Source organism: Chionomys nivalis, chromosome 4, assembly GCF_950005125.1.
Source record: "Chionomys nivalis chromosome 4, mChiNiv1.1, whole genome shotgun sequence".
NCBI classification, from domain to species: Eukaryota; Metazoa; Chordata; class Mammalia; order Rodentia; family Cricetidae; genus Chionomys; species Chionomys nivalis.
The window spans coordinates 71,957,439-71,973,028 of record NC_080089.1 but is presented as its reverse complement, the minus strand read 5'-3'; the positions used below and the strand labels follow the sequence as shown (position 1 = coordinate 71,973,028).

Below are 15,590 nucleotides of genomic sequence, written 5' to 3'. Positions count from 1 at the left end.
TATACAATATTAATATATATTAAACACTACAAGTCAGCAAACCAAGAATGAATACACACATACACACACACACACACGTGTGCGCGCACACAACTAAGCAACCATACGTTTAAAATAATAAATCTTAAAAAACCAAACAAGATGCCTTTTTTTTCTTAATGCAGGCTGTCCTATCAAAGTATTCTATAACAAATATATTAAAAAGCACAATTTGTTTGTTTGGATTTGGTAAGGTTTTCCCTAACCACCAACAAATAGAAGGATACGGGGGAGCTGTAAAACAAAATTAATAAAATAAGAAAGGAAGACATAAGATGGGACAAAATGACTGAAGATGTTAACAGTGTCTGAAACTGAGAGGCAGCCACTCATTGCATTATCCCCTCTGCTTTTTTTGTGTATGTCTGAAAAATTCCAAAATAAAAGGTTTTACATAGTGGTGGAAAATGGTTTTTAATGTCACAGGCAGCTTTTATGAGGCACTAAGGGGCATGAGGATGAAATTAATAACTGGTGTTATAGGAGGTGAATCACACTGGGTGGATTACAAGGCCAATAAGGTAATCGGAGGGCTGGGAAGGCGGCTCAGTGGCTGGAACTCTGGCCTGCAATTGTGAACCCATAGTTCCAGTCTCCAGAACCCACCTGGAGTTCCACCTTGAGAAAGAGGCAGAGGCCTCCTCCAACACTCCCCCCACCCAAAATGGCATGTAAAACTAGTCATGCCAGCAAACTCCAGGCTTGACTGAGGAACCCCCATCTCCAAGAGTAGAGTGGGGAACCACTGAGGATGATCCCTGACACCAACCTCAGCCCTCACAAGCATGTGCACCCACAGAAAAAGTAATCAAGAGAAAACAAAGAAATTCCACACCTTTGACTACAAGTTGGGGAAAGAGGCAGGTAAGAGGGAAACCAACTCTCCAGGAATGCCAGGTAATACTCTCCAGCCTTAGCTGTCACTCAACAACGGCAGTACGAACGGACGCTACTCGGCCGGGAACATTATTCATCAGGCTGTAGTCATCCTGATGGAATTTCCCTCCAGACACTTGTTTTTTCCTTCTGGTGTGATTTTTACCAAAATAACCTTTTCTAAGCAGCTTTCCCCAGTTGGGTTTCCTACTGCAGGGTGAAAGTCCTGTCAGCCTGTGGTAGAGCAAGGGCACGTTAGAACACAACGGTGCTGAGCTTCAGTCCTTCTTTCTCATGCGGAAGCATCTGGCCGGTTTTTATGGCATATGAAATCTATTCACTGATTAACTCTCTGTGGAAGAACACACTAAGCTTTCCTTCAAGTTAAAAGTCCCAGTTGAGGCTTTTTTAGACATGACGACGAGCATCCCACACCAAATTCCACCAGGAGGCCATTGTGCTATCCTCTCCACCTAGCCCTCCTCTTGAGCACACTCTGGGGGATGCACATGTATGCACAAGCGTGTGGTGCATGTTGCATGTGTGCAACTATGCAGAGACCATCGGACAGCATCGGTGTCATTCCTCAGGCACTACCCATCTTCGGTTTTTCTTTTCTCTGCAGGCAGTATCTCTCATGGCAATCCGGGGCCACCATTCGACTAGGGTAGCTGACCTGTCTGTCTCTGCCTCCCATCCATCATGAGCCACCATGGCCAGCATATTACATGGGTGCTGGGAGTCGAACTCAGGTCCTCATGCCTGCTCAACAAGTATTTTACTGACTGAGCCATGTTACTCCTCTCTTAAACGCATACCCTTTCCTCCTGATACAGGGTTTCTCTGTGTAGTCCTGGCTGTCCTGGAACTCTTTGCAGACCAGGCTGTCCTGGAACACAGAAACCTGCCTGCCTCTGCCTCCCAAGTGCTAGAATTAAAGGTGTGTGCCACCACTGCCCAGCTCTAATGCATTTTGAATAGGATGGTTCTATGTCTGTGAGAGACAGGAATGCATGCTTAGAGTCAGTGCATTGACAAGAGTGTGCACACTTAAGTCCTAGGAGCCAGCGCTAAACAGAGAAACTCTAATCTCAACCCCCCCCAGAATGTTAAAAGGTCACTGCATGTGTCAAGGAAATAACATTTTATATTATGATATATGTTTGAATTAGTTGCTGCAGGAGCAGATATGCTTCCAGAATGTGCCTAGGTATATCAGACAATAAATGTGAAGGCCAGGCAATCTTATTTATTGCAAATAAATCCCACCAACACCTTGAGAATCAGATTAAGCAAATATCACTTTTAAGATTCTGTTTACCCTGAGTTAATAGTTATAATCTCCCAGAAAGAAGGCACCTCTCTGTGTCTATCATTGTGTGTATAACACGGGATAACAATACGAGGTCTCTTCTCTGAAGAAAGAAAGTGACCAGAGCGACAAGAGGCAGATCTGCAGAGATTACTTCCTGAAGAAGCGCTCCCCTCTCCCCAATCTGAAAAACACCACATTACAGAACCTAAAAGCAACTTCACACTGATTCTCTTTCAAAAGTAAATAATAGCCTGTCCTGGTAACACAGGTTTTTCATCCAGCACTCAAGTGCCACAGGCAGGCAGAACTCTGTTAGTTCGAGTCCAGCGGTCTACACACAGTGCATTCCAGGACAGCCAGGGCTACATAAAGGAACAAACAAATAAACAAAGAACAACAGGCACATGGTGAGCAGTGCCCAATAAAGAACTAACTGCAGTGAGCGTAAAGAAACAATGTAGCTCCCCAAGCAAAACCAAACAAAGATTCTTGAACTGAAAGATTCTCAGGGATAGAAGCGGTTGTACAAGCAGTAAGTGAAGTATCAGAAAATAAGAAAGACAAACATGGTGCCTCAAACCTGCACCCCCAGCCTTGAGAGGCAGAGGCAAGAGGACCGCTCTAAGTTTGCAGCTAGCTTTGTGTACATAGTGAATTCTAAGCCAGCCTGGGCTAGAAAGTGAGGCTCTGTTTCTAAAAGTAGAACTGGGAAGGAGGATGTAGCTCAGTTGGTACAGTGTCTGACTAGTGAGCAGGGGGCCTAAATTTGACCAGCAGCACAGCAGAAACAGGTGTGCTGGTACACGTCTGGTTAAAACCAACGCTCAAGAGGTGGAGGCAGCAGAATCCAGCTCAACGTCATTCCTGGCTACACAATGTCATGCAGGCCAGCTTTGAATACGAGACCCTGTCTCAAAACAAGAAGAAACACCAACCCCCTCTGAAACTTTAATAATTAAAAATAATAAAAATGAAACCATGAAATTTTTGGAATTAAAAGGAAAACTTGGGAAATTTTCTGGAAAACAGAATAAGAAATAAATAAATTTTAAAAAAAATGAGAGGAAAGTCAATTATATGATCAATCTAAAAAGTGCCAATTTCAGTCAGGAGGAATTCTAGAAACACAACAGAAAATTCTTAAAGAAGTAACATTTAACTTTTCAATTAAGCATGTTGTAATGTGATAAAAACTTAGTCTATGGGCCCTCACACGGTCAGCTGTTTGAATTAGGCATTTGGAGTTTACTCTATATTATAGCATTTCCCCCCTTCTGGTGGTTTTCTGTAAATTTTGTTGTCCTCCCAACTCTCAATTAAAAGCTCTTCAAACCCTAGAATTGTTTTTGCTACTTACGTCAGGCTCATATTCTGTTTCTGGTAAATATTTTAGTTAAATTCATTTGCCATGGACTTGAATGTCCACTAAGCTCCATGACCCTGTAAGAGGGCTGAGCCTTGGTCATGAGGACAGGCCATTCTTAGCTAAAACAGTCACTCGAAGCCCCAGTCAAAATTAGGAGGATCCCAACTTCAGGCTCAGGAGGAACTCATGCTATTAAACAATGTTAACTGTAGGCTAGCATGATGATCGTATGCAATGCCCTTTAAAGTCTTTCTCCATTCAGTTTTCCTTGCAGAGAACTTGATCTGTGCCTTTTGCTCAGACACAGAGCACTAGGGTACCAGTGGGATGTGTAGGCTATGAATCACAGTCTACTGTGGAAACGAATCCTTGAGTCAGGATCACAATATTCCACTGGCACTCACCCCGGGACGAGATATTCATTTAGGAGGACCGTTCAGTCATCACAAATAGCCTAGTTTGGTTATCTGCCCCTGCCAGGCGGTCAGGTCACCCTCAGCCAGCAAGATCCTCTCTACCTCATCCCAAAGGGGCCACGACTTTATTCATTAAAGTCAATTGCGAACTACCTGTTGTGAGCTGCCTGGTGTTGGACCAAATGTGTCCTCTGCAAGGGCAGCAAGCACTCTTAACCCACCTCTCCAAGCCCTGGATAAAGTTACTTAAGCTGCACAAAGGAAAAAAATCCTAAGATTTTTTTTTTTTTAAAAAAATGTCGATTTATACTTGAAAAGTAATATACAGCTTTTGGAAGCACTATGAAGGTATGATGCGGGACAATGGCCTGTATTCTGTCAATTATATTTTAAATAAATGCTGATTGGCCAGTAGCCAGACAGAAAGTATAGGCAGGACAACTAGGCAGGAAGTAGAGGCAGGGAGACAAGAACAGGAGAATTCTGGGAAGAGGATTCTGCTTTTTGCAGTCCTGACCCGGCCACAGAGCAAGCAAGATGTAACTGCCTCATGAAAAAAGGTACCAAGCCACGTGGCTAACATAGACAAGAATAATGGGCTAATATAAGTTATAAGAGTTAATAAGAAGCCTGAGCTAATGGACCAATCAGTTTATAGTTAATGTAGACCTCTGTGTGATTTCTTTGGGAAATCTTAACGAATGTGGGAACCGGGCAGGGCAGAAAACTCAGTCAACAAAGGTATAGAAAAATGACTTTCAAACTTTCTCCTTTAAGGTAGCAAAAGAAGTCACAGCACATAATGTCTCAATTAATTACACTGTGCAGGTGAAGAGTCCAACAGTCTCAATAGTGTAACTGGCATACCAGAAGAGTATGTTCTGAGGATTTGAGAGTTGCCAGAAGAGGTAAGGACAACAGATGACAGCTGTGTGGGTAAATTTAACATAAGAACCATTTAAAGTAATACAAATAGAGGTGGTTCAGTGGACACCAGGCATGGACAAGGTGCACTTGTATACACGTAGGCAAATCACTCATACATATAAAATAAAAACAAATATTTTAAAAATAAAATAACACCAATGTTTCTGAATGGCAGATTTTGGTTAATGACAAATTATTTCCATGAAGCAAAGCTGTGTGTATAATACTGTTCAACAGCATTTGGTAAGAACTCACATCACCACCTAGGAATGTATAAAGTTTGAATGCCATTATTTCCATTAAGATGCATAGCATACTAAACACAAAGGCAGCCTCTCTGTTGTGTGTCCACTTCTCATGATTGAACTCAGGGTCTAAACATCTAGGTATAAACTAGGTGTCAATTATTTTACACATAGTATCAGGAAACCAATCTAAACCATGTCTTATTTCCCACAGGAAATAATAAGATTCACAAAGTTACAAAGGTTCCATTTCCTTTCAAATTCCAGCTCTGGAATCACCATTGACTCCTATGTCTTAACAGATTTGAACAGTAATAATCCATTCTTTAAATCTATTTTCTCTCTTCTGTGAAACTGTTTTGTGTTCGATAATGAATTCCAGCCTCCCACATCCTAACATCTGTAATGTAGCCAGTACTATATGTTGACAGAAACAGTAGATTCACTCCATCCTGGTGAGCCGAAGCAGAAGTTAAGCGCTAAGAGATATCTTTTTGTTTTGTTTTTTTGAGATGGGGTCTCTCTCTATAGCCCTAGCTGTCCACCAGCTTCCGCCTCAAGAGTGATAATTAAAGGTATATCTCATCTATTCTTCGGTCAAGAGGCATTTAAGTTGTTCAGAACCTAGAAACAGTTTAAATGCCCCTTGGCCGAAGAATGGATAAGGAAAATGTGGTACATTTACACAATGGAGCACTATTGGGGGGGGGGGAGATAATGACATCTTGAAATTTGCAGGTAAATGGATGGAATTTAGAAAACATCATATTGAGTGAGGTAACCCAGACCTACAAAAACAAATATAATATGTACTCATTCATAAGTGGCTTTTAGACATAAAGCAAAGAAAAACCAGCCTACAGTTCACAATCCCAGAGACCCTAGACAACAAAGAGCAGAGAGACACACATGGATCTAATCTACATGGGAAGTAGAAAAAGACAAAATCTCCTGAGTAAATTGGGAGCATGAGAACCATGGGAGAGGGTTGAAGGGGAGCAGAGAAAAATATATAGTTCAATAAAAACAATAAAAATAAATAAAACTCATTTCTATTAGAAAAAAAAGGTATGTCTCATCACACCTGGCCTTGAGGAACATCTTTTTCAAGGGAATGCTCTCTTCCATACTAAGAGATGTGCATGGTACCATCTGCCAAGCCTGGCTCCTTCCAGCTCTTCCCACCTCACCCCTACCCTAAACTTTTCCAGGCCAGCGGCTGGGCTTCCCTTCCCTCAGCTTCCCTAATTTACACATTCTGAGTTTGGCTCTTTCTTGGTCCTCTTTCGCTCCGCCTCCTCCCTTCCTGTACTGGCCCAGTTCAGTCTGGACCCTTTCAGTTGCCTCTGGCTGCGCTCTCCCCCTTCTCCTCAACTATACCTAGGTAGGGCCATGTCCTCATTTTCATTGGCCACTAATAGTCTTTGCAAGATTTTTTTTTTCTAGAAAGCACCATGGTTCATGGCTTTGCAGTATCCCTAAGTCCCAAGGCCTGGTCCTTTCTTCCTCCCACAGACGTCCAATACCCAATGTAGAAATGTCGTGGGTTCACTTGGTCAAGGTGTTCTCTGTAGCTGGTGAACTGAGCTACAGGATTCAATGCCACACAAGCACCTTTCTTTTCACGTTCAAACCTGCTGCTGGGGTTACGTCCCAGCGAGTTTTTACATCTTAGCAACGGTGAGACTGTTGTCAACAACCGCCCCTGCACTGACCGACCCCCTCCCCAACCAGATGGGTCACAGATCCGCTCCTCTGCCGTTCTGGACATTTTTCTTTGATCTCTAAGCCGCTATCATCTTCTGATTCCAGCCTTCCAGGCTCCCACAAGGGCTGACACCAGAGCCTGAAGCAGACACCAGCAATGCTTCGGATATTCTGGGGATATGCTAAGACACCTGCTTCCCCTTCTCCCAGTCTTCCCTTCCGCTAATCGCCTTTCCAACTTGAGCACGTGGCCTGGCCACACCCAGCAACTCTGCCAAGCCTCTGCTTGGCCATGCTCCCAGGCCTGGCCTCTCCAGATCTAATCTTGTCTTGTCACCCCTCCTGATCCAGAAGGGTTTACAACAGCTAGCTCAAGCAGGCTCCCTATCTTACAAGAAACTGATGCAGCTGCCTATTCTCCACACAGTTTCTAGGAAGTAGCCTTAAAAACCTTGGCTCACTTTCTACATGGAGGCTCTACTTTGTCCTATTTTCCACAAATGTCTTATTATATTTATCTATGTGCATGATTGTGCACACACGTGTGTGCCACAGTCCATATGTGGAGGTCAGAGGACACTTGAGGGAGTTGATTCTCTTCTTCCACCATGTGGGTCCCAGGGATTAACTTCAGGTCATCAGGCTTAGCAACAAGTGACTTTACCTGCTGGGCCGTCTTGATGACAGGCAAGAGGCTGAGAACGGCAGGACAATGCTGTCGGCCCACACCCATTGCCATCAGTGGGTTATTAAAAAATAAAAAAGACACAAAGTTATAAATGGGAAGGGTAAGGGTGGGTCTGGGAGGATTTAGAGGAAGTAGCAAGGGATGAATATGATCAGAGTACATTGCATGAATACATGATAATTTCAAAATAGTAATAAAATACTATATTCTTAAAGATTGATTGTGGCTATGCGCAGCAGCCTTGAGCTCCCACCTAAAGTTTTCTGTTCCCTCACACATTGCTAAGGCATCCAGTCTGGATTTTCCCAGCCACACTCTCTTATCTAATTCCAAGGTGAAAGAACAGAGAGCCCTCCTATTCCTGGAAGAGAGAGAGCACTTTCTTTGTAGAGATGGAGCTTGTCTTATTTAATTTTAAAATCACCCCAAACCGAGTCTTCTAGGTAACAAACAGTAGCCCACACCCCGTCTATATTACATCACCCTCAGCCTTCAGCATTCATCGGCTCCTACGCTTGCTGTTCTTAGCTCTTTTATTATTTCACCTTGGGCTTTAACCCTGGGGTTTTCCTCCCTGACTCTTGCTCCTAACGACTCCATGGAATGGACAGTTGGCTTCTCTGTTGGAAGTGCATGCCATCTTCTGGCCCTTCCCTTGATTCTATGTCACCAACTTCTCCTGGCCTGTCTACCGGCTCACTGAGTCCCCCTTTTACCTTCTTTCACCTTCTCCTCAAAATCAGCAGTCCCCAGGATCCCATCTTGTCTCACATGATGCATGGCCTAGCTGAGCTGATCCTTACCTGAGGCTCTCTGAGCACACTCCTACCTATCAATCTAGGTTGCCGGCTCCTCTCCAGGATCAGCTCCTGTTACTCCAGGAGTCCTAGCCGACAGCAGGACTGTCTCTGTGTACCGGCAACACGTCCTCTCATGTCCAGTCTGGTCCTCCAGCTCCTGAACTCCCTATCACCTGACAGTTCATACCAGTGTTTACCCAAACACACATGGTAAGAAAAGTTAAGATTCACTTAAAATCCATGGTGCCATGAATAATTATCTTTTAAAAATACAAGAGTGAACACTTTCGAATAAAGATGCCTATTGATGTGGCTGGAGAGATGGCTCAGTAGTCAAGAAACAAACTGCTCTTACAGAAGATCTGAGTTGGGTTCTCAGCACCCACATCAGGTGGCTTACATTCACCTCTAACTCCAGCTCCAGGGGATTTGAGATCACTGGTCTCTCAGGACACAGGCACTCACATACACATATCCATACAGACAGACAAGACAGACAGACAGACACACACACACACACATAATTATTTAAATAAAACAAAGATGTCTACTGACAACGCTCTGTTAACAGAATACAAAGGATTCTCAACTCCTGTGCCAACCCAAGCATCACCTCCTTCCATGCCCTCTGTGCCTCTCATTTGAGTCCTACTGAGCAACATGCACATCTCTGGCCTTCATGCACCGAGGCTTCTGCCTAAAGCACCATTTCTTACTAGAAGGCATTTCTGCCCTGAAGAACCTGTGGCAATGCCTGAGACATTTTCAGCCAGTGACTGGCCCACTACAGTACACAAGATAGCCCCACTTCCAACAAGAGGATGATCTGGCCCCACACATAACCAGGACTGAGATGAGAGTCCCCGCCCTGGAATATCAGTCTGGGCTTTCCTGGTAAACTTCAGCTCACTTGTCAAGACCCAGCTCTTGTGTTACCCACCTCCTCTGTGCAGACCCTAACAGCTCCCTTCAATGCCATGCTTCCTTGTCACAAACCCTCTATCTCAGCATGTCACACATTCATTAGTGACATAGTTATATTTTACTGTTTGTCTCTGTTACTATAATGTTGCTGTCCCCTTAAACAAAGATCATACTTTATTCACCTTTTATTGTCAATGCCCAATATTTAAATGTGTACTAGATGAATGTGAAATGATCTATCTGCAGAGAATACATAGTATCTCCAAGCAAATACTCCAGGCCCAAATACCTCTGAAGTCATTATTATAACTCTTCAGTTCTAAGAAACATTCTTTTTGACCAAATTCCTTTGTTGCATCATAGTTCCAGCATTGATATGTATTTATACACCCCCCCCCCACCAGAGTTTCTCTGTAGCTTTGGAGCTTGTCCTGGAAACTAGCTCTTGTAAACTGGGCTGGTCTCGAACTCACAGAAATCTGCCTGCCTCTATCTCCTGAGTGCTGGAATTAAAGGTGTGCACCACCAACTCCAGGCTATGTCATTTTATAGGAAAGATTAAGTGTTTTTTAAGCTAGACTTCATGTCCATGAAATTATGTAAAATATAAAATACTGCAAAAAATAATGGATGCTAAAATATGCAAATCTTTAAAACATTGATCTTAAGAGTAATTGTTAAAGAAATTACTGAATTTTATCATCTTGAGATTAATAATGATGAAAATTAAGACATAAAAATATTTTAAGATCTACTCCTTTAGGCTTAAGCGATATATTTATCTAGGGTACTTAAGTACTAGACAACAAACAGAAAACCTTTATTTAAAAAAAAAAAAAGAAAAACAATAAAGTTTCTAACAGAAACTTGAACACAGACAGACAATGGAAGGCACATCCAAGCCAGGGTTGAGTTCGAGGTTCACTAAACAGGGCAATGGAGCCTTTGGGCATCCTAACAACACAGCAACAGAAATTCAGAACATAACACACAGGGAAAGGGAACTAAAAACAAACTAACTCCAGATTTTAGAATCAAAACTAAGTTCAGAACTCTCCTTTAGCTCCTCAATCTATTTCCTGATTAAGCTGACAGACTACTATAGTCATCAATGAAACACCAAACCTCTCTTGGTGGGTCACGGGCCATCATAACTACGTTTACCTACCTAAGATTGCATTTCAAATGCACTCAGAAAACACAAGAGACACCATGATGAGGTTTCAAGAGCCCATCTCTAGTATTAGCTGTAAGGACAAAGGATAGCCTGTGCTTAGACACAGGTTACAAGTCTTCCCTGGACAGTAAACATTAGTCATTTACGAGCTGGGATTCTAAGAGACCTATAAACTCAACACTAGGCTGCTGGAAACTGGTAGCTGAACACACGAGAAGAGAAACTGGAGGCCTCTCTACCTCAGACACCAGGGTCTCTGACCAGAGCAGTTATTTGATTTCACTGCTGCTCAGGACGGAGAGCTGACATTACCAAGAGCGACTCCAATATCAACTTGTTAAATGTGAATGCAGACTCAGCATCTCTGAACATGAACCCAGACTAAGTGGAGACATGAGAAATATTTTGGGAGCTGTTTATTTATAAGCGAGTTACAATAAACCACTATAATTAGATTAATATATCATTATTGATAAACACAGTATTACTTCCATGTTTAGAAAAGGGATTAGTATAAGCCCTCAATTTGCCATTTATCAATGAGATCAAATTAGACACAGTAGACAATAAGTATAACTGTTATATTGCTTTTAGGATTTTTATAAGGAAATTGTTCAGTGTATGTTGAAGAACAATTTAAAGTTCTCAGACACATGATACTTTCTGGACTCTCACAACCAACAGAGTTTGGGCAAAGCTAGGCATAAGGTTGTCACGAAGCAGTATTTGTTTGCTAGAAAGTTTAAAGGTCCATGAAAACATACACTCTTAGCAATGCAACAGCACTTAATGCTTCAATGGCTACATTTAAAGTGCCCTCTGGAAAGCGTCCTTAACAAGCGGTAACGTTTCCATAAGGACAACTGTCTTAGGGTTAGTTCTATAATTTTTTCCAGGTTCATGACTTCTTCAGGTTGCTTTTAAATAAGTTTGTAACACTGATTGAGTCAACAGATTATAATGTCGCTTCAAGCCTCCAGTTCTCCTTCTCTTTTTTGGTGTGGTGGTGGGGAATTAAACTGATTATAATGCCCTAAAAACTGCTTTAGAAGAATCTGTAACACAGGTCAGAATTTGGAATGTAACCCCTCTTTACCACAGTAAAGTAGCTGCAGAGATTAACCTTGGGAACAGTGATTGGACTTAACGGATTTCCAAAGAGAAAAACCAATTACCTAATTCTCTAACTCCATTTGTCTAGTAGTTATCTGAATTCCCTCCTAACATTTAATATAGATACTGGATATTAGGAAAACAGATAAGATGTTGTTCCCCACCTTCAAAAAAAACAAATAAATAAAAAAGAATTAAAAAAAAAACTATGTGCTGTCTGTCAATCTAGAGTTAATGTAGTCAGAAAAAACAATTAAATTTCCTGGAATTTAGCAAGATCTTCCAAATACAGAAATTTTAAAGGCAACTTTAGTTCAAAACACTTTAAATGCTTTGGAAAGGCCAAGTTACATAGAGAGCCAATCTGGCTCTGATCTGTTAAATTACTAATAAAATAAAGCAACACTGTCAAAACAACAAACTAGTGTAGTAAATAGGAAATTATAGGAATGACCTAGTAAGTTTAAACCAATTCAAACTCATAAAACTTAGGAATCAATAGTGTTGAAAAAGTGAGTTACATTTGGGAGGCGGCACTAACCGGGAACTCAAAAAAACAGGGTGGAACAACGTTCCTGTGGTTAGGGTATATATAAACGCAAAACCCATTTATTTTTCCTCTTCTTAAAACATGCAGTATAACAGACTTTTTATCATCGATCTTACAAATATATACATTTTAAAGGCATTTATTTCTTCTGCGTTCATGTATAAGCAGGCAGTCACATTTTTGTGTTTGGGGCTTACATTTTTTTGAAGGAACTCTATCGTGGCTTTATTTCACAATGATTATGGAGGGAGAGAAGGAAATGGCCATTTCTTAAGGTTGGAAGAGCACATGGGGCCGTGCATGAAAAAAAAAAACCACACCAGAATCGAGTGTTATAAGACCCAGCCAGTTCTAGAAGAATTTTATGATTTAAATCAGCAAGGAAAGGTATTTTTTTAGTGGTTTATCCACTGGTAAAAAAAAAAAAAAAAAAACAGAGTGGAAAACGACGGAGAGTTCTTCAGATTTACAAACAGAAAGTTGATACTTTCCAAATACTCCCACGCTAAGGGCCAGAAGGTAGGGAACAGATACCGTTATAACCAACAGTTTCAGTAATTCACTTGAACGAAATTGGTGTTTAGCAAGACCGAAAGACACTTACCTTGCCAGACAGCTCGTTTGCCGAGTGTCTCTCTCTCCACAAACTATCAACTTTACCGTCATTCCCAGACGCAAACTTTATGAGTAACTGAGATGGTCCCCCCTTGGAACAATTGTGCTTCAGGCTGGACAGACAGGAAACATTCGGGTATGTCCCTCCCAGTGAAACACTTCTTTGTAAAGCAGTATGGCTTTTGCTTATCTGTGCATTTGGTCTTTCCAACTCTCCACGGACATTTCTATGGTAATCCACGTCTGGTGTGGCTGCGGAGCAAGGGGATGCTCTCTGCGAGAGTATGGCATGGTCCGGATCGGGCTGGAGCTGGAGCTCTGGCCTCTCGGATATGCAGCCACCACGTGAGTTTTCACAGCCTGACACGGCTGGTTTTTGTTGGGTCCAGTGCACCGATACACAGGAAAATCCCTCAGGCAGCTTCTCACACACAGTCTGTTTGGGCCTATTATTCGAAACAACAATTTGATTTTGCAGTGAGCTCTTGATGTGGAGTGGCCGTACATCTCTGGCTTCTCCAGGAGTACAGACCATTTTAGATAATCGAACCCCATTGACAGCTGTCGACAGAAAGCCTTTGGTGCCAGTGCCATCTTCATGATGTGCAGTTTCAGTAGGAGATACAACCAACTGGTGTGAGGTCTGGTAGGCACCCCTGTTTGTCGGGGATGCTGGCGGGGTGTTTGAAGGACTCCTGGGGAAAATGACCAAGGACGTGCAGCGTTTCAGTGGGACTTTTGGATTCCTGTTCACTGGCAGTTTCATAATCTCTGCTCTATGATCCAGGTCCTCCTGGGTGAAGGGAAGCCCACTGGGACTTCTGCACAGAACTTCACGGGGAATAGAGCTGACCGGCACACTGCTGTTGGAGGTGCTGTCGGAAGGTAAATTTCCACTAGAAAAGGTCTCATAACCGCTACTGTCGCTGACAACACTGCTGGTGTAGGAGCCTCCACTTGTGATGCTTGTACACGACCCATAGTCACTGCCACTGCTGCTGTAAGACCCACTGTCGCTGGCTGAGAAGTGACTGATGCTGCCGCTGCACACAGCAGAAGCACCTAAGAGGCTGCCATCACTGGCACTGGGCAGTTCCCCATCAACCCCGAGGCTGCTGCAAATACCATCCTTCAAAACGCAGGTAAAGGAAGCGTCATCCCTGTCAGCCACGGCAGTGTTGGATGGAAGATCCCCTCCGTACCTGGGCTGTAGCGAGATCTGCAGGCAGCTGCTTTTTTTGCCACTGCTTTCAGAGGATCTTTGCTCTATCCACGGAGCCAGTGGTGTCTGTCTGGGGGTCAGCCTCATTTGAACGACGCTGGCCACTGAGATTCGGGGCGGTCTCTCCAGGTCATCTCCGGAGGGCTCCGACAGAGGGTAAGTCTTGCTTCTCCTGGCTGCGAAGTGCAATCGTAAACTCTGTGCCATTTGTTCTCATTTCCAAGCATGGTCAGGGCTGAGAGTCAAAACAAAGATCTCTGTCTGTAGATGTGTTAGCAGCAGCTGTGCTGCACCCAGAGGAAAAACCATCGGTGGCGTGAGAAAAGCTGGTCAGGAGGCGTCTTGAACCTTAGGACAACGTGAGATACCCGATTTCATAGAAAAGGACGACCCATGCCGGGGACTGACATTTCCCAAGTGTCTAGAATCGCCCGTAGTCAGAACGCCTTCACTGACAAAGCACTTGATTTCCAGCGACCTTTAAGCTGAGCTCAGCTGCAGCCCTGACTCAAACACAGCCAACCTTGTTTCAATTATACCTTCGCCAATTTGCATGAATGAGTAACGCAAGAACAACAAGCTTCTTGCATTTCAACTCGAAACCGTGTTTTTCACCCCAGCCCTACAAAACGAACATTTAACTCCAGAAATCTCAGTGCCTGTGCTTTCCCCAGCCATCCTGACCACTAATATTTTCACCCAAAGGTATAGGATTACAGGAAGTGGGTAGGAATAAAACCCGTGTGATTGAGTATCAAATTGAAGATTGAATTTCCAAATAGTAGCCATACTAAGGGATTTAGTCAGGTTAGTTAATGCTGGGAATATGGACTGTAATTTTTTTTTAAAGAGTAAGTGCAAACAGTTAAATACATTTGGAAATATGAAAACTTTGGGGGGAGGAACCTTAGTGTTAAATTAAACAGATAAATATTTTAGCAAAACACAATTATGAAAGTGAAAGTTGACAGGCTAAACTACAAAATGAGCCTCGTAACACTGCCGTAAACACTGAACAACCTCTTCAAGGGAGAATTTTAAAAAAAGGCCAAAGAGAAGCTGTCACCAACCATTTTGTCCTGTAATTTTAAGGCTTTTTGCAGCCAAGTAGTACAGTCTTTAAAAGATGCCGTTTATATTTTGACTATTAAAATCCTGCCAAGAAATGGCCTAGGCAAACATTCCATTAAAAATATATGCAGATTAGACAGAAAAGCTATACCCCAATATAGTTTGAACACATTGGATATTTTATTCCTCTGTGTGCAATTCATTCACTTAGAGAGTGTTGTGGTAAAGAAGTCTAAAGAGGATTTAACCCGTCAAACAAACATATCTCAATGCCAATTCTGTTCTGAAGGAGTTCTCTGCTGGCCCCTACCGGTACTTTGAAACAAGCCATGCAGCTGTTAGATACCTATAAAGAAATACAAACCATGCCACATATTTCATTACATAAACAAAGCGGGCACTTGTTTACATTTTTGCTTGCTGCTAGCACTGCCTTTGAGGTAGAATTACAAGTGCTGATAAAACTCTCACAGCAGCGAACAGTAGATGGTCTGTCCTCCAGAGGTTGTGATTCTGTGTATATACAGATATATATTTCT

At 42.6% G+C, this 15,590-nt stretch overlaps 1 protein-coding gene across 3 annotated transcripts in view; it reads right to left on the bottom strand.

The window, feature by feature from the left end:
- The window catches only part of Nedd4 (NEDD4 E3 ubiquitin protein ligase), a 99,230-nt gene that overhangs the window by 50,477 nt on the left and 33,163 nt on the right, over positions 1–15,590 (bottom strand). Inside the window, exon 1 of one of the 3 annotated variants that reach the window (XM_057768497.1) lies at positions 12,748–14,222. The exons of the other annotated variants lie outside the window; for them this stretch is intronic. Within the exon in view, the coding sequence (XP_057624480.1) occupies positions 12,748–14,187 (1,440 nt within the window). The 5' untranslated portion in view covers positions 14,188–14,222. Of the gene's footprint in view, positions 1–12,747; positions 14,223–15,590 lie in introns of those variants that run through there. 3 annotated transcript variants of the gene reach the window in all.